The 23,616-nt window shown below is 40.1% G+C and overlaps 1 protein-coding gene across 2 annotated transcripts; it reads right to left on the bottom strand.

Moving 5' to 3' along the window:
- Positions 1-1,567: 1,567 nt before the first annotated feature.
- On the bottom strand, positions 1,568-9,570 carry ccl25b (chemokine (C-C motif) ligand 25b). Of its 2 annotated transcripts, none has more exons than XM_043721069.1 (5): positions 9,471-9,570; positions 8,101-8,199; positions 5,173-5,296; positions 4,529-4,661; positions 1,568-3,293 (listed from the first exon to the last, which is right to left on the bottom strand). In XM_043721069.1, the coding sequence occupies exons 2-5, from the start codon at positions 8,162-8,164 to the stop codon at positions 3,288-3,290; spliced, it is 327 nt and encodes a 108-aa protein (XP_043577004.1). In that variant the 5' UTR covers positions 8,165-8,199; positions 9,471-9,570; the 3' UTR covers positions 1,568-3,287. The 2 variants fall into 2 exon arrangements, with proteins under 2 accessions (XP_043577004.1, XP_043577006.1); XM_043721071.1 differs by having other exon boundaries at positions 8,101-8,196; positions 9,471-9,536.
- Positions 9,571-23,616: the final 14,046 nt, after the last annotated feature.

The following is a 23,616-nucleotide window of genomic DNA, read 5'->3' as shown; positions in this document are numbered from 1 at the left end:
AAATGATGCTTGCGAATTTTGGGAACGATGTTTAAAAAAACAAAGAGACAAAAATGCAGAAGATAACAAATGGTAATCAAAAGAAAAAGGGGACATTGTGGGATGTTGGTGAATTAATGTTATTTCTGCAATTATAAGTTCTGATACAGAGTAAATGAATTCACATTAGTTTGGGATTGTTTCGGACGAGAGCTGACTTAGCAAAAATGAGGAAACATATAATCCGTTAAAGAAAATGGTATGTTAGCATGAGACGTGATTACAGAACAATGGTGGATGTATGGGCAAACAGGACACAGGAACAAACCCCAATTAAAAGGCCTTAGTGATAAGATGCTGTGAGGGGCAGCGCAGATGGAGGGTGCAGATAATGGTAAGCAAAGAATGGGATGACGTCAAACAACCTTATGGGAGCAGAGATAGGCATTTGTCACGGACAAGGCCGGATAAACAGAAGTTGTGGGATCAGTCTTAAGGAAATGAGTGACGTAAGCGGAGGATGGGGGCAAACAATGGAATAAGGAAAACATATGGGAAAAAACTGTATAAATTGCGAGAGTTTGTTGGGGTTTACTGTGCATTTGTCATTGCCTTACCTGGCAATTAGACAAGGCACCCACTTACAAGTGTACAAATAAACGACTCTGATTCAGATATTTGGTCTTGGACTGAAATTATTAAAGTGAGTGAGCTTTTGTTTCTCACACTGCCATTTCAACACACAGGCATGTTCCCTGGCCTGTTAAAGGCCCGGAATATTTCAGGGTCGAAAAGAATGTAGTAGTAATACTGACCAAGTGTGAACAAAACAGTAATCCAGGGGATAGGCAACTATAACCTAACAAGGGACAAAGTACAGTCGTACTGTATGGGTCAAACAGTAATGCAGAGCTGAAAAGGACCCAAGGTCAGAGAAAGGCAGTAGTGATAGAATATAGACTTAAATTACAAAATCCAACTTCTTGCTACACTTTCAAGTCATAATTTGTTTTGACATAACGGCCTAGTAGCGTAATTGCTCTGCCCAGGACCATATGAAACTACAGAAGGTTGTGTGCACAGCCTAGACCATTGCAGGAGTCAACTTTCCATCCATGGACTCCAGTTACATGGCTCGCTGCCGCGGAAAGGCTGCCAATATCATCAAAGATCCATCGCACCCTGGCAATGCTCTCTTATAACCTTTTCTCTCAAGCAGAAGGTACACACTCAACCACACACACCAGCAGGTTCAGGAACAACTTCTTCCCAGCCATTATTAGACTGATGAATGGATGCTCTAATTTCAAAGAACCCTGATCTTGTTAATGTTGATGCCCTGGACAATATAATTTTATGCTTCTAAGTTTTTTTTCACCTTATGATCTGTATGTCCTTGCTTACTATGAGCTGCCTGTACTGCTCATAAACAAAGCTTTTCACGATACTTAGGTACCATGTAACAATAAGTAAATCAAATAAAATCGAAGTCAGAAACTTTGTATGCGGGCCATTTATGATTTGTTGTGATTTCTCATTCTAGTTTTTGCACGGAATGCAAATTGGAGGGAACACTCATGCAACTAGATTTTAGAAAAGTTCAAAATTTATTGAAGCACAGAAACAATCTCAACATGTACATAATCAAGGTTATTTCAGCAGCCATACTCTACGTAAAGCTTCTAGATAATCAAAATCAATTTTAACATAGACATCAGACTAAGTGACCACAATTTTAGGTTACTTGCTACCTTCAGACAGAGGGTCTGGCTTACTCTGCATCCCAGTGAATGCTGCAGCGACAAACTCTTAACTGACTTCTGGAATGAGAGTGGAAAAGCTGCAGTTGCTATTGTTGTCGCTGTTGTGAGAAGATGCTTCTGAGTTCTGTTAAACATTGAGGCAGAAGCGTTCCCCATTATGTGTAATACAGCCAATTAAAAATCTGAAACAGTGAGGACAATTTTCAGCAGCATGTGCAGGCATTAATGATCTTTCAAGGTGGTCATGTTGTGATCTTGAGCCAAAATGCCAACTGAACCCGTTAAAGACGAGAAATCATTGTGGTAAAAAAAACTGAGTGGATAGCTGCACTAGACCACCCAGAAGCTCACGAAGGGGTTGACTGATACATTGATGTTTCATACTCATTTCTGCTGGAGCTGTGAAGATAATCTCAAATAGATTTCAAGCAATCTTTGTCAAAACATCACAAATGCATGATAGAAATTCTTTGAGGTCTTCAGATGGAACTCCAACTTAAAGGAAGCACCAGGAGAAAGGGTCACAGCCATCTTGATCTGGATGAGAAGTGAAAGGTGGACATGAGACCAGGCAGCGTAGTGCAGTTGCTGCATAAGAGAGGGATGAGAGGGCAAGTTGTGATTACCCACTATTAGTGAAGGTAATTCCTCCTCCACTGGACCTCCTCCACCAAGACCACCAGATACCATGTGCAAGAGCCTGTGAGCCTTCCCATTGGTTATTGAACGAGGCACTGTGTATGTGACTGTGCGGAGTTTCCATACAGTGCTCAAAGAACATTGTTTCTAACCACCACTGGGATGCTAACGCTGCAGATTATCACTTCTAAGTGAATTCAAATTATGGTAATCAACAATTGGGAGAAAAATGGTGTGATAAATCTGGACTATCAAAAAGGCCTAAACAATGTCTCATTAAGACAGCTCCCATTTAGCAAATGCTTTTACCCTTCCAGTAAAAAGAGCCCCATGATGCCATGAAATTTGTTTGTTGGACCAAGTCAACCACCATCTTAATTGGCTGGCTGTAGCAGCTGAATGGCCTGCTTCCAATCCCTTGGGCAAAATGCAAAGCTTTATCTATCCTTTTGGATCCCTGTAATAACTGGATTTTTGATTGCTACCTGACTGTCGTGTCGGTAATATTGATTTTCCTTGGAGTGAATTATACAGATCAACCAGCTAACAAAACAAAGCATTACAGAAAATAATAACCTACACCAACAGATCACAGTGGAGCTGTCTGCAATTAAACATAATGAATAGTTTTGCAGTTTAATAATTATAATTAAAGTGTATGATGGTTAATTGATAATGGTGTTGCTGGTGATAGTGTCTGCATTCCAATAGCACCTTTCCTGTGTTATCCTCTTTAGTCGGGAGTTAGATTTTTCTGAATTATAATTTACTGGTGCAGCTGCTTTCAGTACAGCCATGTGCAATCACTTCAGCCTCGATTCAAAGTCAGATTGCAGAAAAGGTGCGGCTTCAGGGGTTGGGAGAGTAATGGATTAGCTTCCATCCTCCCTGTTGCTCAGAGCTTGATTAATGCTGAAAAATATAAAGAGAGTTGACTTTCAGAAAGTCATTGTAAGATTATCTGCATGCAATGGTGTAGGCAGTATCGCTTCTTATTAGGATCTGCCCCAAATGAATAAAACAGCAGTCAAAGTAATCCTTATCAATTTCAACTTGCTATCAAACTAAAATGCATTCTATTACATTTACAACAAATTTATAAGAAGGTGAGAGTCAGGATTCCTCAGCACCAAGGGTCAATCTTCCCATAGCATCACATGAATTTTATCACAGCAATCTCACTCTGGATTGAGACTTTACTTCTCAGTTTAAGAGTTGTGCATTTAATTTGTGGGCAAACATTATGACTATGAGGAAATAGTGACGTGACAGAAAGAGATGCACCCAAATTAATGGTACAATCTGACCAAATCTTTGTAGCCCTTCCAGAACATTCCTGCATACTTCTACCATTAAATGGATTCAAGATGACATCTCTGCAGCTCTGACCATGTCATTCCTGGATCTCTGCAGGAAATAGAACCAAATCCTCTCGACAGAAAGATCCAGCTTGAGATCATGGATTTTATGGGGAGCCTTATGTGACCCAGCGACATTGTCCATTCCCTCTAAAGCTTTAGGAAAAAAGAAGGGGCAGGACAAGCAAACCAAATTTCCAAATGTTTCATACGTCTCAAACACTACCATCATCGTAATAGCCAATCATCTAATGATGGTCCAGATCTCCTGAAGAGAATTCAACTTCTTTTTGTCACGTTATCAGCTCCTTGGCTTCATGCAGCCCAACTGATCTGCTGGATTTTCTGACACACCGGAGTGGGAAAATTGCCTGGACCTCCCCTTCATGTAGTCAAGATGTGGAAATGAGGTGATTTTGGACTGCCCCACAGATACACCAAATGATCAGTGCCATAGCAACAACTTTCTGGTACTCGTCAGGATAGACTGCACCTACAATACCCCTGAACCCAATCAATTTCACCTAGATTTTAGCCCCACATTCATGAGCAATACTGGTGGTCACCTAGTGCATTTATTATAACCTTTTAAATTAACTGCCTGAGAATTGGATTCCAGGATGCCATGTCCCTGAACCACCCACTGAGCTTTCCATTGAGTTGGATTCCATAGAGCTGGATTCCATAGACTCAGTGCATCCTGAAACTACATGTTCCTTGTCAGTGTATCTGCATCATCCATTGTCCCACTGAGTTATTATCCGGACTCCTGTACATTTTGCCACTTACTTTCAGATATTTGCAGGGTTTAGCATGACCCCTGCATCTTCTTCGGTGTTTTTTATCTTTTATCATGGCAATAGTGTTTTTCACCCAACGGTCATTTGGATTCACACAAATGGTAGCACGCTTCAAATTCAGGCTAAAGAAATGGACAAAGATTGAACAATTGTAACATAATATTAAAGACTGTCAGGGGTTGGAGGAAGACAGAAATTCAGTCTGACCCAAGAGGTGTGGGTCACAGTCTAAAAGGGTGGGCACAGCCTGACCCAAGTAGTACAGTCAGACATTGGGGGGATATGCACAGTCTGACACATGGGGGTCATAAAGTAACACAAGGGAGGAGGAAGGGAAATCACAGTCTGACGTTATGAGGGGGACACAGTCAGACTATGACTCTATCCCATTTTAGTCATGGGGGCAGAGGGTTATGAAAAATACAGTCTGAAAGTCTGATCATCTTTCCAAATATTCCCCACTTTTTCCACCGCAAGGATTTGCAGAGAGGGTTGTACTAACACAGATTTAAGAAAATAAAAGCTGAAAGTGATAAATATACTCGTGTAATAGTAGAGACACCAGATACCGACCTGGTCTGAATGGCCAGGGAATTAGGTTGTGTACTGTATGTGTGGAGGTTTTGGACTTACACTATGGCATGCAAGTTGCAGCTTCCACCCGTGGTCTGTTCTCGGTAACTGATGGCATTCTTCTGGATTGTATGGTGATGCTTTACTTTGACATATTTCAAGCAGCAGTCTTCAATCCAGCTTACTGTTGAAAGGTAAAGGGTTATACTAGTCAAATAATAGCAACCATTTTAGACTAACAGGCTAATTTGAAACTCCCTTCACTCTGCATTTCCAGTGGCAATGTGTAGTTCTACTTAATGTCATTACATCACTTCTTAAAATTTCGTTAACTACTGGATTATCACTGCTAATGTGACACATTACCCCTTTCTTCTGATGATTATGAGCCAAGATGGTTTTCTTAATTGCTGGTAGTCACATTATCTGGTGAAATTGACTTTGATAATCTATTGCACAGATTTCAACTGCTTTTTTTAAAATCTCACATTGTCTCTGATCTGAGACCCATCTCCTACTTGACCTATTGACACTACTGAATACAATATAACACAGTGTATGCCTCTATTAACGACCTGTATCTTAACTAATACCTTAAGTCTTTTTTCACAGCCAGACTTCTATTTTGAATCAGTTGTCATTATTGTTAAGAAGAGTCAGAGATGTGAAGCTGCCAGATAAACATTGTAATGTTTTAGTAACTCATGTCTTGTTGGTTGTTACTGGTGACAACCGAAATGTTGAAAACAGGACCAGCATTACTGCGTTTGGCATCATTTGATCAACTAATTTTAAACAAAATGCTTGTGTTAGTGCTGGGTTTGATTTTAGTAAAATCAAGCAAGATAGAAAATGCTGTAGCTGGGATAAAGTGAGGGTGGAATTGGCCAGGATTTGTGGTGTTGATCACCATCCAAGCAGTTCTTTGGAATGGAGTTATCAGATGAGGTCTAATTCAGACTTGCTCGCACTGTGATACTTCACTTGGTTTGCCTACACAAGAAGAATAATGAGGTACTGAGAGATTATTGGCATTTATATCACTGCATGCATCAGCCAAAAACCATCGGTAGACGCACCTCTTCGGGAATGAAAGATTATTCCTGATGCAATCAGCTCCGGTGAAAATGTCCATATGAAACATTGGAACAATGTGTTATTGTTTATCTTCTTTCCAATGCACATTTCCATTCAGTTACAAAAATTAGACCATAAGATTCTAGGACACAAGGGCAGAAGAAGGCCATTCAGCCATCAAAGTCTGTTTCACCACTGAATGAGATCACATTCCTACATTTTCCCCATTATCCCTATTCCCTATTAAGGGTGACACAATGGCTCAGTGGTTAGCACTGCTGCCTCAAAGTACCAGGGTCCCAGGTTCAATTTCAGCCCCAGGCAACTGTCTGTGTGGAATTTGCACATTCTTCTCGTGTGTGCGTGGGTTTCCTCTGGGTGCTCCGGTTTCCTCCCACATTACAAAGATGTGCAGGTCAGGTGAATTGGCCATGCTAAATTGTCCATAGTGTCAGGTGCATTAGTCGGAGGGAAATGGGTCTGGGTGGGGTACTCTTCAGAGGGTCGATGTGGACTTGTTGGGCCGAAGGGCCTGTTTCCACTCTGTAGGGAATCTAATCTAATCCTAATTCACTTATCCCTTACTGATTAAAGGTTTGCTTATCTCAGCCTTGAATATACTTAATGACCCAACACTGATAGCTCTTCCACAGATTCACTATGCCCTGAAGAAGGAATTCCTCCTCATTCTCTGTCCTAACTGGGAGACCCCTTAAACTGAGATTATGTCCTGTGATTCTAGACCATCCCATATTTGGAAACAGCCTCTCTACACTGATTCTGTTAGGACCCAAATGAATCTCCTATATTGAAAAATTTTGACAATGGAGTGAAAATGGTTAATTGACTGGGTAGGATGGACAGATTGAGAATGATCATGTGACAAAACCTTCTGAAATATGTCTAACCAGAGCAAGCAATATGAGAGATGAAAATTTCAAACTTCCAGTCCCCCACCCCCAAGACAAAAAAGGGTAGAATCATCATTGAGCCCTTTGAACGGTAGGAAAAATTTCAAAATGCCTTGTTTGACTATTATTCTGTGAATTGAGTGAGAACACATTTGAACCAATTCTGTTATCCATGCCAGGTGCCAAGAAAATGAAGCCATTAATATAAGGTCCACAACAGAGCCCAGTCAGTAATATTGCCAGAACAGCAGCCACAAATCTCCAATGCCTGAGGAAACAGCAAATGAGAGGTATTCACTGCCCTGTAACAAGCAGGTTCAGGTTCTTTGAGGTGGCTATTTGAGAGCCCTGCAGGACCCAGCACCAGTAAACCCCGCCCCCCCCCAACTGCCAGCTCCTGCAGCACTCTGTTTAACATCACCACAGTGAAGTTAGGGTGCTGAGATTGTCTCCTGCTGCCAATGCTGGACACAATACATCCTTTCCTAAATTTGAAAGAATGCCCCAAAATTGCTGGGTCAATGCAGTTACATAACATAAACCACAATTCCATCATCATTAGGAATTGAGCAAACACTACTACCGACCCTAACCCCCCAGGGCAGCAAAGACAAATATTTACCCCCCTATCGATTAGTACAGGAAGGTGGATGATCATATCCCTAACTACAGCCCTTAAAGTTACATTCAACAAAACTCTTTGTTCTACTGACTGGTTAATCACAGCTTTAGCAGAAAACCCGAGCCTCAATGCACCAGACACACTCCAGGAGTGGAAGAGAGTCATCTTCATCCGTGAGGGACTGCCACTGAGACACACAATTGTCAACCTTCCTTACACATTTCCAGAGAGGGAATCCTCAGTGAATAGCGGTTTTACACACACATATATATACTACACACACACACTTTCAACAATAAATGAACTTAGAAACAGCTTGGTTTTTGAAATTTCAAAAGTGAAATTTTGCAGATGAAAACATTGTTGTGAAACTCTTACCTTGCGCAGTGCTCAGGTAGAAGCAGACTGCCATCAGAACTAGGGCCACAAGCTGGAACCTCATCTTTTCCACCCAAGTGTGAATCCAAAGGACAGCTACTAGATAAAGACAACATTGCAGTCCTGTAAAAGCTGGACTCATTCCCAGAAACTCCTTATTTTCATTGATTGCTTTCCTGTTGTGGTGTGAATCATTACAGACATTGGCCTGGAGGATCTCTGTTGACTTTCTACACTGTTTAGTGAGCACTTTCCTCTCACTCCTTTCTTGGGTGATGGACTCGGAATCCCTCAGTAGTATTCCTAAGACCCTAGGCAGTGCTTTTCAATCAAGGTTTCCCAGAACCCAAGAGTTGTCCAAGCATTGATAAAGGGTTTTTGTAGAATCTTCTGTTCACTTGATAACTACCAAATGTTTCATATATATAATATATATAGCTGTTACATTTAACAAGTAGTATTATTTCATTCAATAGTGTTTTACTTTGTTTTATAATAAATAGGCAGTAGGGAGGAGGAGAGGGAGCACTGGAAGTTTTGCAGAAGTTCACAATATAAAGTAGGGTTCCCTAATCAAACAGGTTTGGTATCAGTGCTTGATGGTCATGTGTTGGGCTATGATAGATGGGGGTGTTGATGTAGATTGTTTTCATCAGTTTGCATGCTTCTATCACCCCCAGTTCTTCCTTCCCTATTAATATCAACGACGTGGAGGTGCTGCTGTTCGACTGGGGTGGGCAAGGTCAGAGACCAGATGACACCAGTTTATAGTGCAACAGGGTTTATTTGAAATCACACGCTTTAGAAGCGCTGCTCCTTCGTCAGATTAAGTGAGCACTTCACTGAGGTGAACATCACTTGTGTCGAGCTTGTGATTTCAAATAAACCCGTTGGACTATAATCTGGTGTTGTCTAACTTCTGACTTTGTCAATGTCAACAGAATTGCTTTGCTCTCAGGTTTATTCCCGGCCTGAAGGAGCAAAGAGTTGCAACCTCTGACCTCCCTTTCCTCAGCTGAGCCCACCTTGGAACTGGCTGTTCAAAGGTGGCAGGGTTGGGCTCCAGGTTAAACTCCTATCCCAGGCTGTGCTCACTTTCCTCGAAGCAAAGCCAATCTGATTTGGTATGTGCCGTATCAGCAATTCTTTGCAAATCTGAGAACAGAGGGACAACATGCTTATTTTGATCTAAAAATATTAAATTCAACAGAACACCTCAGTGGAAATAGAGTGAACGTGTCACTTATACGAGGAGTGTCACTTATACGAGGAGTGTATGTCACAATAAAATCAAGTGAAGCTTGGGCCAATTATCTATAAAATTCCCTGCCTGTGCTCATCAATCAAGTAACATTAGAATTTTGTCTTACCTTACTATGTCGTTCCTTCTTTTTCCAGGGAGGACACGTGAGTCTTATGGGGACAGAAGAAACTTTCCTTTTATAAATCTGGCTAGCTCCGCCCCTACAACAAACAGCCTGACAATCTGCTGACGGTTTGATCAGCGTACACTACTTTCAGAACTCCGGCTTTTACTGCACGGCTTGCTGTGCACGACGTTTTTTTTTATCAAGCATAACATTCCCAAACAAAGGAGCGATTATAATGCAGCCAAGCGAAGCTGGGTTCAGTTACTGCACATAGTGAAGTCTGACAGGTAGCCCGATACAACTGGAAACAGATCCTGTTCCACTCATTAACAGATACCTTCTTTAAAGGTTCCTCTCAGTTGAATAGTGTCACTGGAATCTGAAGTCTAATATTGAACTGCACTCCAGAAACCTCTATTCCCACCTCACTAATCTGCAAAGGACCTAGTCCAACCCCTGGCCATCTGAGTTAGTCATTTTGGATTGAGGTAACTCCTTTGGTGAGCATATGTTTTACTCACATGTGCATCAGGATTTACTGCCTGGAGTTCAGGCTGAACCTTTCTCAGGCTTTACTGCAGAAATGATAAATACTTAAATAAACCTGGGTATCCCAGTCACTGACAGAGAGTATGCAGGTGCAGCAAGCAGTCAGAAGGCAAATTGTGTTTTGACCTTCCTTGCTAAAGGGTTGAGTCAGGGCACAAGGAAATATTCCTGCAGCTGTATGGGGCTTGGGTGAGAACATACTTGGAATACTGTGCACAGTTTTTGTCACCTTACGAAAGAAAATAGAGACTTGCCATAGAGGGACTGCAGCAAAGTTCACCAGACTAATTCCTGAGATTGTAGGTGTGTTGTTTGAGGAGAGATTGAATCAACTGGACTTGTATTTAATGGAGCTTAGAAGAGTGAGCAGGGATCTCATGGAAACGTATAAAATTCTGATGGGGCTAGACATACTGGATGCAAAGATATTGTTTCCTGCAGACAGGGGTTGCAATTTCAGGATACGGGGTAAGCTATCTCAGACTGAGATGAGGTGAAATGATAGCTTAGATTTGCAAGTTGAATCACACCATTCTTCTTCAGTGTTGTCTTCACTATAAACACGTCTCTTTCAGCTTCACCATTGGCTGAGAGTGACCTAGTGAGTTGGCAGCAAGGACACATCCTTATGATAGAGTATTGTGGATGCTTTAAAGTACTCATTGACACAGTATGGTCTATTGTCTAGACTTACAAGGTCTGGGATTCCATGCATTGCAGAGATTTCTTTCAGTGATGTAATCACTGCTTCAGATGTGTGATCCTATAATTTTGCAGAATTCTATCAATCTGGAGTATTAATCTACTATTCTCATGAACACCTTGTCTCAGTGTTTAAAGAGGTCCATTCCAAGATGTTCCCCTGGTCTAGATGGAAAGGAAGATTACATCAGCAGCCCTCTTACCTCCTGATGATGAGTAGCACTAGTTTTACAACTTGATATCATCCTGTCCAGTGATTCTAACAGACCTGACCACCAAACAGAGCATCATACTCAGATTTCCTCAGTGTAGTTGGTCCAATATTTTGATCCTTGGAATGACCAATTCTTCATCACAAATAAGTAAATCTTCCACTACATCCTTTGCTGAGATTGAGGTTGTGTGGCATGTATGCTGACCATTTTTAGATGCAGTACTCTCTGACCACAGCACATGCTTCTTCAGGTTTCTGTGTAGCTCTAATTTCACTCAATCACTAGATTGTTGCAGGTAAACTTGTGACTATTATCACTGTAAAGGTTTCCACTTCTTCAGTGAAAGTTATATCCCTGCTCAGTTCTTTCCACAGGAATATTGGACAAAGCTTCCATGATATTCTGCTGCGTTTCTGGCAGACACTCTGTTTTTGCATTAAATTTCATCCTCTTCAGCCTAATTTGTTGTACTTATGAAGGAATTTTGCTAATTCCTTAGAATTCAAGAGTGTCATTTTGTGGTCTGCCTTTATCTTGAATTAAGGCCAAAGCTGTCATTTGCAACCTTTTCAGAAACTATGTGGCAGCAAATGTTTCTTTCTCAATCACTGCACATCTCTGTTCAGTCTCTGAGATTGAGTGAGATGCACAGTAAACAGATCCATGCTTTCCATCTTTCTATATCTCAAAGAGTAAAGTTGTCAGTCCTGTAAAAAATGCATCTATAGCAATGGTGGTGGATATCTCTGTATCACAGTGAGCAAAGCTATCAGATGATATCAAGGTCTCGTCGATTTTTTTAAAAGACCTCTATTGTGTTTACTCCCAGCACCATGTGTTGTCCTGATCTAATGGCTCAGTAATGGCAGTTAGATTAGATTAGATTAGATGAGATTACTTACAGTGTGGAAACAGGCCCTTCGGCCCAACAAGTCCACACCGACCCTCCGAAGAGCAACCCACCCATTCCCCTACACCTAACACTATGGGCAATTGAGCATGACCAATTCACCTAACCTGCACATCTTTTGGACTGTGGGAGGAAACCAAAGCACCCGGAGGAAACTCACGCAGACACGAGGAGAATGTGCAAACTCGACACAGACAGGTTTGGTAAAAACATTCTGGCTTGGTTTACCATCCCTATGAATCTCTGGAGCTCAGTCAGCACTCTGAGGAGTTGGAAATTTCTTGATTTCTGGGTCAACTCATACAACACAGGAACCGACAAAGGAATATGACAGTTGGCAATGAGAATTTACATTTGTTGTTGAGTGTAGGTCTTCTTGTCTCCTGTAGATAGCACAGCACAACTCAAATTCTAGAGGCATGTTCTGTCTAAATGGATCCATGGATCAGAACATCATCCCATGTGAGGTGCAACTCCGTCCAGTCCTTTTAAGATGTTTCTCATCATCCCTTGACAAATTTCTGGAACTGATGGATACTGAAGGATAATCTATTGAAACAAAACCTTCCAAGTGTATCATAATGGTTGTGAACAATATTCACCCTTCATCAAGGGATAGATGCCAAAAATATAGCTTGCATCTTGAAATTGTGCTCCTTCCCAATTTTGATAAACTCTCAACCACAGGCAGCTTAAGAGGAACTTCATACTCAACTGCTGTGATCAGCTGTGTAAGATCAATGCAGGTTCATTAGGTTCGGCCACAGTGTCCTTACCCAAAAACCAGCTAGTTGGTTCAGTCACAGATGACATAATCTGTTGTTTCAAGATAGAGTCAATTTACTCTTCTACCTTTCATAAAAGTGGGTGAGGAACTTTTCTGGGTATAAACAGACAGACCAACTTCCTATCACAATGTAGAGTGATGTAGTATGTGCCTTCAGCTTTCCTCAGCTGTGGAAATTCAGCTTTGACATTTTTAGACTTGTTTCTCAGCCTTCCAGGTCATGTACTCTACAAATCAGTTGTAAGTCAGTGCTGACTTTCCTCCTTAGAAGTGAACAGCTCTGCTTTAGAATCACATAAATCATTCCAGTGATTTTTCTCTCTATATAAATTGAAGCATTGCATTCAATTGTTGTATGACCTTGGTGTCTATATCACTTGTTAAGTGTGATTTTATGCATAATGGCTGAAGAGAACTTTTCTCCAAACACTACAGTATCAAAAAGAACTGAAACTACTGCACCTGTGCCTAACTTAAAGCATCCCTCGTTACAGGATATCAGCAGTTTCAGCAGCTTCCACAGGCCCCTGGATCTCTCCAAACACATGTATATCCATAACATTGATAGCTACCTCGACTTCATGAGTTGTGGCACCTGTTGTGGGCTATTTCTAGCTGCAGCACACAGCTTGATATTAACCCTTCTCTTGTAAAAGTGGCATTCGACCTCATTGGGAGGACAATTGTTGCACTGTTTTTTTTCTTCCTGCCACGTTGATAGCACTAGGCTGCATGTTTTTTCAAGCTTACCTGTTCTGGTATGGTCACCTTTCTACTTTTAAACTTAACATACTTCACTGTTGGGGCATGTTGTCTCTCTCACCCTGAATTATCAATCAGTTTTGCTTCATGATCTGAGCTTATTTGCTCAGTTGAATGGCTTGTTAATGTTAAGTGATCATTTGACTGCAAGTACTCAAACAAGACTTCATGAAAGACTTTTAACAAGAATGCTGATTAGTTCTACTTTTAAGCTGCCAAATGCACAGCTCTGTGTAAGTCTATAAAGATTTTTGTAAAGTCTCACCTTGGCACTCAATATGATTATTAAATTTAGCCTGCAAGATGTTGGTATTTTTTCACAGGTTCAAGTAGGTGTCAAGTGCTTTTTTTACTTCCTCATATTTCTTTATCCATCCCTTTCCTGATGAAGGGCTTTTGTCCGAAACGTCGATTTTGCTGCTGCTCCTCGGATGCTGCCTGAACTGCTGTGCTCTTCCAGCACCACTAATCCAAAATCTGGTCTCCAGCGTCTGCAGTCATTGTTTTACCTACTATCTACAAGCCACTCTTTGCATTCAGTAGCACACTGAGCTGAACACTTGCAGCTAGGTCAGATGTTACACAATACCTTGTAAATCTTTGGCACCAATTCAGCCACATTTTTGCTTGATTGGTACTTGCAACCTTTTTGGGGATTTTTAATAAAGGCTGAGAATTGCATATGATGTTTGCTGCCACCATATAATATTTTTGGTCTCCTTGTGCTGCAAAAGAATATTTATAGAGTCTGCAGAGGTAAGGAAACTATTAACTTTATTTATGAAGCAACCAGTGGTTTCATCTTGCCAGAAGGCTGCAAAGAGCAAGATCACGTTACATATACCAAATTCGGTAATGATGTACACTGTCAGTATATACTGTTGGTATGTTATATGGAAATAATTTTCTTTAGAAGATGGTGAAGCAATATTGCAGATTAGTGATTGGGCATTCGCACTGTCATCTTTATTCTTCATGAAAGTTGGAACCATTGTAATCATTTTCTGTGAAAGATTATATTAGATAATGACATGGTTACATGGATGTAAAGAAGGCTAATATATATTCAAGTTCCAGCTCTTTATCTTCATCATCGGTTAATCTTCAGTTCAAGGACCATGTAAATTTCTCCCACGGGGTTTTCATGCAATTGAACATGCCAATTCTCACCTGGCATATTTCTGCTGCATGAGGCAACTGTTCCATGAACTAGTGGGATACAGAGTGCAGGATTTGCATCTCTTACTTTTCTTATCTGCTGCTGCTGTCACAATTGATATGATTTTGTGATCAAAGTCTGATGCAGTTTGATGGGATACATTGTTCCATTCAGAACATTTGATAGCAGGGCTCCTCCCAGTCATGCAGATTAATGTTGCTGAACTTCAAACAGAGCTTCAGAGTGTTTTTGAAGAGTTCCCTTTGTCCTCCCTTGGAACGTTAGCCATTTAAGAATTGGGCAAAATGGTCTTGAAGAAATCCTTTTTAGCATCTAGACACAGTTTATCAAAGTTCGTTTACAGAGTTCTGCCTGAACGCTTGTGGCCTGGCTACAAGAAAGACACTGGCATTTGTTTAAGAGACTTCCTCTTGAATCTGGAGGTTACAGCAGAGGCATTGCTCAGGCAATTGCTCTGGCATTCTGGACTAAAAGAATGATCACAATTTCAAGGGAAAGAAAGATTTTGGTGCCTTAATTCAATTATAGTCATACCACCTACTTGATTTTCCCAGAGGAAGTTCCTAACCTCATTTAGTCTAATGCTTATCCTGAGCCATTTCCTTTGAAGTTTTTCAGTATCAGTATGTCATTGCCTTCCACTCTCAGGGAAGTATGTTCCAACTCTACCTGAGCCAAAGTAGACTGTGAACCCCCACTGTTGACATTATGCTGAGCCACACTCTAGCTAATTAGCCAAGTAGGCTGACCAACTCCATATTAAAATGGTACAGAAGACCGATTGTATTCTGCTCACCCTTGCAGCAACCACCGAGGAGTCGTCTCTTCTATTCACCTCTCCCTGCAAAGCTTCATACAAGCTGTTTTTGTTCTGCAAAAGTGTGTGTCATATCCAAAATCGTTTAACTGTGAACTTGGCACAAATATAGCAAAATCCAGATCAACCAGAAGAGGCTCACAGATACTCACTATCTCCAAGTTACATTTAGACAGGTGGAATGTAACTAGATCCGATCACTTCCAAGAAATGAAATGATTTCCTTGGAACCAGGTTTTGTACCCACAGTCTAACAATAAGCATAGCTTTCTCAGGCCGACTACGATTTTCATACTCTTAAACGTTGAGTGTAACGGGACATAGCATCACGGAACATAACTAATTGATACCTACTCTGACCTACTCTGCCTCATCTTCCGCCTAGGAACCCTCCAACCACAAGGGATGAACTCAGATTTCTCCAGTTTCCTCATTTCCCCTCCCTCCGCCTTGTCTCAGTCCCAACCCTCGAACCCAGCACCACCTTCCTAACCTGCAATCTTCTTTCTGACCTCTCCGCCCCCACCCCACTCCGGTCTATCACCCTCACCTTAACCTCCTTCCACCTATCGCATTTCCAAAGCCCCTCCCCCAAGTCCCTCCTCCCTACCTTTTATCTTAGTCTGCTGGACACACTTTCCTCATGCGCTTTTCCAGCAACACATTTTCAACTCTGATCTCCAGCATCTGCAGTCCTCACTTTCTCCTACCTACTCTGACAGACAAGATGATATTCCTCAATGGTCTGTTTCTCAACTTTACACTTTTTTTATAAATGTTTCTCTTTCCTATCAGATACATAAAAGTTGAGTAATATCTATAATTTTACATTCAAGTGATGAAGCCAGTAATTGTGTTGGGAGTAGTGAACATTTGAACATACAGATTAGGAACAGGAATAGGCCAATCAACTCCTTCAGCTGCTCCACCAATCAAAAAATTGTGACTGATTTAATTTCTCCCCTTTCCCACCTCCCCCGATAACTTTTCTGTCCCTTGCTTATCAAGATTCTGAATACATCTGCCTTATAAGTGTTTAAAGCCTCTGCTCCTATCACATTTTTAGGAAGGTAATTTAAAATCTCATGACTTTTTATATGTAAGAATTTTCCTTGTCTTTGTCTTAAATGGGTGACTCTGATTATTGAGTGACCCCTAATGCTAGGTTCACACACAAGAGGAGTCATCATCTCCACCTGCACACTGTCAAGACTCATCAGAATCTTTTCCTTTTCAATCAAGTCACTTATTACACTTTTAAACTCCAGTGTTACAAGCTTAGCAAGCTTAGCCTGAATTCATAATCATTCCCATAAGACAACCCACCCGTTCACAATATTTCTGCTCCAAATACATTTCAGTCTTTCCTTAAATAAAGACGATGTGGAGATGCCAGTGTTAGACTGAGGTGGACAAAGTTGAAAAACACGTGACATCAGATTATAGTCCAACAGGTTAATTAGAAAATGCAAGCTTTTGGAGCACAACTCCTTCATCAGATAACTAGTGGGACAGGATACATAGGATGCAGAATTTATAAGTAAAAGATCAAAGTGTCATGTGACTGACGCGATGTATTAGACAAACCTAGATGGCTGTTAAGTCTTTAATCACTGAGAATGAGGATGCAGGTCCCACTCTCATGCACACACACACTTTCTCACAAGCACACATATACGTCTCTGTGGTGAATTTCCATTTGCAGAATAATATTTGCAGACATAAACTATTTTGTTCAAAAAGCACACAATCTGCAGGTAGTCAATCCATGTGACATTTTATAAATTCCTACTTTGGAAATAGAACTAGTCTGACTCTCAAGATTGGAATACAATCAGACTCTAACCTCACATCTTTAATGCATTGCCTAAGCTGTCACTTTTTTAAGTTACCTCGGGAATGTGACTTGAAAGAAGCTCTGGGATTTAAATATTAATGAATTGAAAACATGCAACCATTCCAAATGATGAAAGACTTAATAGCAATCTAGGTTTGTTCAATATATTGCATTAGTTGTACGACACTCTGATCTTTTGCTATGAATTCTGTGTTTTATCATCCTGCCCTAATAGCTACCTGACAAAGGAGCAGCGTTTGAAAGCTAGTACTCCCAAATAAACCTGTTCCACTATAACCTGATGTTATGTGATTTTTCACTTTATCTATATCCCATGTAGCCTCCTTATGTTGTCTTCACAATCTACTAACTCTATCTATCTTTTTATCACCAGCAAATTTTGCTATCAAACCCTCAGTATCTTTATCCAAGTTATTTGTATAATTTGTAAAACGTTGAGGCCTCAGCACTGAACCCTGTGAGACACCAATCATTAAATCTTGCCAAGCAGAATATCTAATTATCCATCCAACTCTATTTCCTGTTAGCCAACCAATTTCTTTTATACATGCCAATATGCTACCTTCTACACCTTGAGCTTTTCATTTCAGCAAAACCTTTGTTCTGGCACCTTACCTTGCTTTCTGGAAACCTAAATACTGTACATCCACCAGGTCCCCTTTACCACAGCAGATGTTACTGATTCAAAGAGCTCCAATAATTTAATTAAACATGATTTACCTTTAGTAAAACTTTAATTGTGTATCACTGCGATTCCTTCTGTGTATGCGCTATTCGGTCATGTGATTATATATTCAGCAGTCTGTGCTGGGTGAATACAACCACACACTGAAAAGTTTTACATTTGTGTGGAAGAGGTTTAAGGTTACCCATAAACATCATAGGGGATCAAAGCCAAGAATCTTCTGTGTCAGCTTTTTCACCAGCTACATTTATTTTCTGTATTTCTCTTGTAAAAGCACAGTTACTTGGAGTTGTTCATACTGGCTTGGATGAAAATCTTATTCATTCAGAGCATCATCCATAGACAGTTTGAATAATTGCTAGGACAACAACTTTGATGATTCTGATAATCTCAGATTAAATAAACCTGACAAATTGCCTTTTTATAGTGCTTTTCACAACCTCAAGATGTTTCAAAGCATTTTGCACCCAACAAGGTGCTTTTGAGGTGATAGTCACAAAAGTAGGAAAATGCAATAGTCAATTTGTACACAACAAGATTTCACAAACAGCAATTAAATAGACGATAGGACTATCCAGTTTTAATGGTTTGGCTTGAGAGAAACATAGGACAAAACACCAGGAAAATTCAATGCTCTCCTGTCCATTGTCAAACGGGATCTTCTATTCCCATCTGAGAGGCAATCTGTTGTTCAACATCTGATCCAAAAAATAGACTGTGATGCAGTCAAGTTTAGGAACGTTTTTAGAATATATACAAAACTGTTTCTTAGATCAGTATGTTTTCAAACCAAGGGAAGCAAATATTGTGTGATTTAGTTTGGGAACTGAAGTGGATATAAATAATTGACATGAGATTGGAGAACATCAGCTGGAGCATAGTTAGCTGACATACATCAGTGTAACAGTATTGTATTTGTATGTGTGTATAGGATTGTGAATCTTTGGAACTTCTAGCCACAGACAACAGTGGGTCAGAGTCCTTGTCAATATTTAAGAGTGAGAGAGATAGATTCTTTTGATCAGTAGGGAGATCAAGGGTTATGGGAAAAGGGCAGGAAAGTGGATGTGAGAAATGTCAGATCAGACATGATTCTATTGATTGGTGGAATAGACATATGGGGCCAAATGACCTACTCCTGTTCCTATTTCTTATGATCTTATATGTATTTTGATATGATATATGACCTCCTCATGATCCCCACTGTAACAAATTGTCTGTAACCTCTTCCATGCATACAATCCTCCAAGACCTCTGTGTTTCTCCAGTTCTGGTCTCTTACACTGTCTTGATTTACTTCACTTTACCATTGAATTCTGTGCTTCTGACTACCTAGCCCAATTCTCTGAAACTCCTGCCCTAAGCCCATCCAACTTTCTCCCTCTCATTCCTCCTTTATAGCATAACTTAAATTCTAAATCTTGTCAAAATATCTTCTTACATGGTTCAGTTTCAACTTTGTAAGATAACACTTTTTAAGCACCTTAGGACAATTGTTACTAAAGGTGTTATTAAAAACGTGTTGCTGTCATGGAACAGCCCAAATAGGCCTGTTGATCACCATGAGGGAAGTCCTGGGAAGCCTTCTTTTCCTGACTGTTAAATCTGAGGAAATAGAAGTAACAGAGAAAACGGCCAGTGACATTGTTAGCTTTGTGACTAAGGCTAATGAGTTTAAGAGTAATAATTAATAATAAACAACATAAAACCTGGGCTAGACTAATATGTGTAGGTCTAAGAACTCAATTAGAGAAAGGAGATTAAAGACATTGAGAAAGTTCAGAGTAGGTTTACCAGGATGACATCTGGTGCTATTGTCATGAAGAGAGAATTGGGACATAAGGTTTTGGAAACCAAGAGAATACATTGTCATTCATTTCCTTTGGTTGAAGAGTAGTGACAAAGAATTAAATGAAGAGTAGTGACAAAGAATTAAATGAAAAGTGAACAAATATACAAAGCAGTGAAAGATAATAGGAAAAGAGCAATGCAATGCAATTTGTTTTGGATGATCTATGAAAGTCACGATGGACCAAATAGGCTATGCTATAAACATTAATAATTCCATACTTTTTTTCAAAAACCTTTTAGTTATTAATGAATATATCCGCATTGTCATGTTGTAAATGATTCCTGCTCCAAAAACCCCCACTCTTTACAGTGCTCTTGGAATTTATGATTTAAAAGGAACCTAAGGGGTAACTTTTTCGTGCAGAGGGTGGATATTCTTTGGAGAATCAGGAAGTGAGTTACTTACGACAGTGTTCCTAGCCTATCACTCGCTCTTGTGGCCGGTCCAGTTGAGTGTCTGGTCAATGATAACCCAAAGGATGTTGGTAGTGGCAGATTCAGTAATGGTAACACTATTGAATGTCAAGGGGCAGTGGTCAGATAACCTCTTATTGGTGATGTATTTGTAAGGCAGGAATGTTACTTTCCACTTGTCAGCCCAAACCTGGATATTGTCCACAGTTTGTTGCATTTGAACATGGTACTGAATGGTACTGAATATTGCACAATCATCAACAAACATCCCCACTTCTGATTTTATGGTGGAGGGTAGGTCATTGATCAAGCAGCTGAAGATGGCTGGGCCTAGAATTTCACAACCATATCAAACATTTTCCTGTTGATCAGGATATCTAGTTAATCCTATCTGGTATATTTCACATGCAATTCAGCCAAGTATGATCAGTTAAACAATGCTTTGTTTCTCTGATGAAAAAATGTCTGGACAGCTTAGTCAGTTCGCAATGATTCTAAGAATCTCTCCTTCTGTTTGAAGATGACATAGCAAGAACACCAAACCCTTAGGTGGACAAAGGTTTGAATTATCATTTCCCTCCCCAGTGAAAGCTTATCGCAAGAACAATAGGCAGATTCCAGTACTATTGAAGGAGGTGATCAATCTCTTAATTGCACCAGCAATAATGGCATTTCCCTGCACCACTGCCCCATGAAAGCAGTCAGTCCATGTTGATTCCCCCTTGCTGAGCCATTGTTTGAATTTAAGCCCTGAGTATTTCTACAGAGTGTTGGGTTTTGTTTGTAGCACCATGCACATTTGTTTTTCTTTTTTTTTATATTCCATAAAACCTGTTTGGAGAGGATTCTGATTCTGCAACAAGACAGAAACTTCAATCACTTTTAACATCAAAACAAACTGAAGAAGAAATTGTGAAAATATACTGTTATAGAAGGCCTATGCCTCAAAAGTGAAAGGAGAAATTGTGAAAGTGCACCTTCGTCTCTTGATAAGAGAGCCCTTCAAGAATTGATAGTACAGGAGCTAACAAACAGTACAGCCCTGTGGGGTCAGAGATCTTTATTCTGGAGGGCAGAGGCCAGCGTCTAACACATCACTCAATGCCACGGCTAGCACTTTACCTGAGCTCCGAATACAGATAAAATATCAGAACTGTACAAGGTCACTGTTTAAGACCGAAAGCAAAGATTGTTCAGTATTCAGAGTTGCAGTGAAGCTTATAGAGTAAATAAAAGGATGAGAGATGACCTGAAGCCCAACTGATTGCTGCTGAGTTACTGTTTAATCTGATACTGTCTAAAAAAAACTAAACTTCACGGAGCACATTCATGTGGCTAAGTAAAAATTAAGCACCAAAACTGCTGAGAATCTGAAATCAAAACAAGAGAATGCTGGAGAAACTCAGCATCTCAGCACCTGTGGAGAGAGAAGTATGGTTCACAAGTCAACCCCCATATGATTTTTTCAGAACTGAAAGGAGCTAAAATATGATATTTTTATGCTCTAGACAAACAGAAGGAGTGAGTGGAACAGTTATTGAATGTGTGCAGGGGAAAAGATAAAGGGAGTGATTTTAGTGGTAAAGGAGACATAAAGATATGATATAGATGCCATCATTTTCTGTTCTTATCTCCAAGTTGTTGTCTGTTTATATGCAAAATAGGCAAGGTCAGATAGCTGCATATTCGCTGCTTTAGAAACAAAGCAACAGGAGTAGACCATTCAACTTTCCAAGCTAGCTCTGCCATTCAGTTAGAATCATAGAGTCACACAGCATGGAAACAGAGCCTTCAGCCTAAATCATCCAAGCCATTTCCTAAACTGATCTAGTCCCATTTGCCTGAATTTGGCCCAGATCTGTCTAAACCTTTCCCATCCATTTACCTGTCCAAATGACTATTAAATGTTGTAATTATACTTGCCTCTACCACTTCCTCTAGCAGCTCATTCCATATATGCACCATCCTGTGTGTGAAAAAGTTGCCCCTCAGGTCCCTTTCAAATCTCACCTTAAACTTATGCCCCCTAGTTTTGGACTCCCCTACTGTAGGGAAAAGACCATGACTATTCACCCTATCCATGTTCCTCATGGTTTTATAAACCTCCATAAGGTCATCCCTTAGCCTCCTACACTCCAGGGAAAAAATTCTCAGCTATTCAGCCTATCGTTATAACTCAAACTCTCCAGTCTCGGTAATACCCTTGTAAATCTTTTTTGTATCCTCTCCAGTTTAATAACATTCTTCTTATAGCAGGACAACCTAAGTTGTACACAGTTCTCCAAATGTAGCTTCACCAATGTCTTGTACAGCTGCAACATGAATTAGATCATGAGTAATTGGTTTTCTATCAAATGCATTACCTAGGCTCCCCAATACCTCTAATTCTCCTGATCTAACATATAAAATGATTAATTCAAGTAGATACTGCTCTTGTGGGAGAACATTCTACATTTCAAACATCCTTTCTGTGTTGAAGTGTTGTTATGACCAGATGATCAGGGATGAATCAGCGCCCATCTTTCCCACTTCCGTAATTGGGGGCAATAAAGGTTTATGTTCTTTTTAGCACAAAGCTATAACTCTCTCCAACATAAATGGAGTTAATCAATTTCAACTGCATTGGTAGCAGCCAAATTAAGGATTTTTTGAGTGAAATAAATAGCAATATTATTATCTGGTAAGCCTGAGACACAACGACACAAAGTCAAACATACATAGAATCATGTACAGCACAGAAACAGACCTTTTGGTCCAACTTGTCCATGCCAACTGAACTGTTCCAAATTTCTCAAGTTCCATTTGCCAGTATTTGGCCCATATCCCTCTAAAGCCTTTCTATTCATTTACCATCACAAAGTTCTACTACATAGGCATAAAGTTAAAAAGGGATAGTGTCTAGTACAAAAGGAAAATGAATTGAATATATAATTTAAGGTCCTTCAGATGTCTCTAAAGTTTAAAGTTTTAACCTGAGACCATAGGTGTTCCACTGGTATCACTAATCATCTGCTGTAGTAATTATTTCAGCTTTACTTTGAATTCTCAGTGTTCTAATGTTTCTCTTTAATCTTTGTTGCCAGTGGATGCATTTTCTACTTCTTCAGAGAGAAATTTCTTTGCTGCTTTCAGATCTGCACTCAAAAATACATCAGCTCCCTTCTGCCATAAGCAATCGAATTGTAAGTATATTTCTGTATTCCTATGTATGAATTCAATGTCTCCAGCTTGATAATTACAGTTGATAGTTTCATCTCCAACATTTGAGCACTCTCCCAGCTGAAAATGAGTAGGAATATGTGCCTTTTCACACCAACATAGTATCAGGAAGGGATGCTGCTGCTGACTGGTTTCAGTGCTTTAGATAAAATGTTCATTTCAACTTAGCCTAGTCCACATGGAAACTTGGTCACTTC

The sequence above is a fragment of the Chiloscyllium plagiosum genome, chromosome 31, assembly GCF_004010195.1.
Source record: "Chiloscyllium plagiosum isolate BGI_BamShark_2017 chromosome 31, ASM401019v2, whole genome shotgun sequence".
In the NCBI taxonomy this organism is placed as follows: Eukaryota; Metazoa; Chordata; class Chondrichthyes; order Orectolobiformes; family Hemiscylliidae; genus Chiloscyllium; species Chiloscyllium plagiosum.
The sequence above is the reverse complement of the archived record's forward strand: the minus strand, read 5'-3'. Positions and strand labels throughout refer to the sequence as shown.

Coding starts and splice junctions, on each gene's coding strand:
- ccl25b (XM_043721069.1), bottom strand. CDS start 8,164: ATGAGGTTCCAGCTTGTGGCCCTAGTTCTGATGGCAGTCTGCTTCTAC. Junction 5,297..8,100: donor CTACCTGAGCACTGCGCAAG/GTAAGAGTTTCA, acceptor ACCTTTCAACAG/TAAGCTGGATTGAAGACTGC. Junction 4,662..5,172: donor TGCAACTTGCATGCCATAGT/GTAAGTCCAAAA, acceptor CCATTTCTTTAG/CCTGAATTTGAAGCGTGCTA.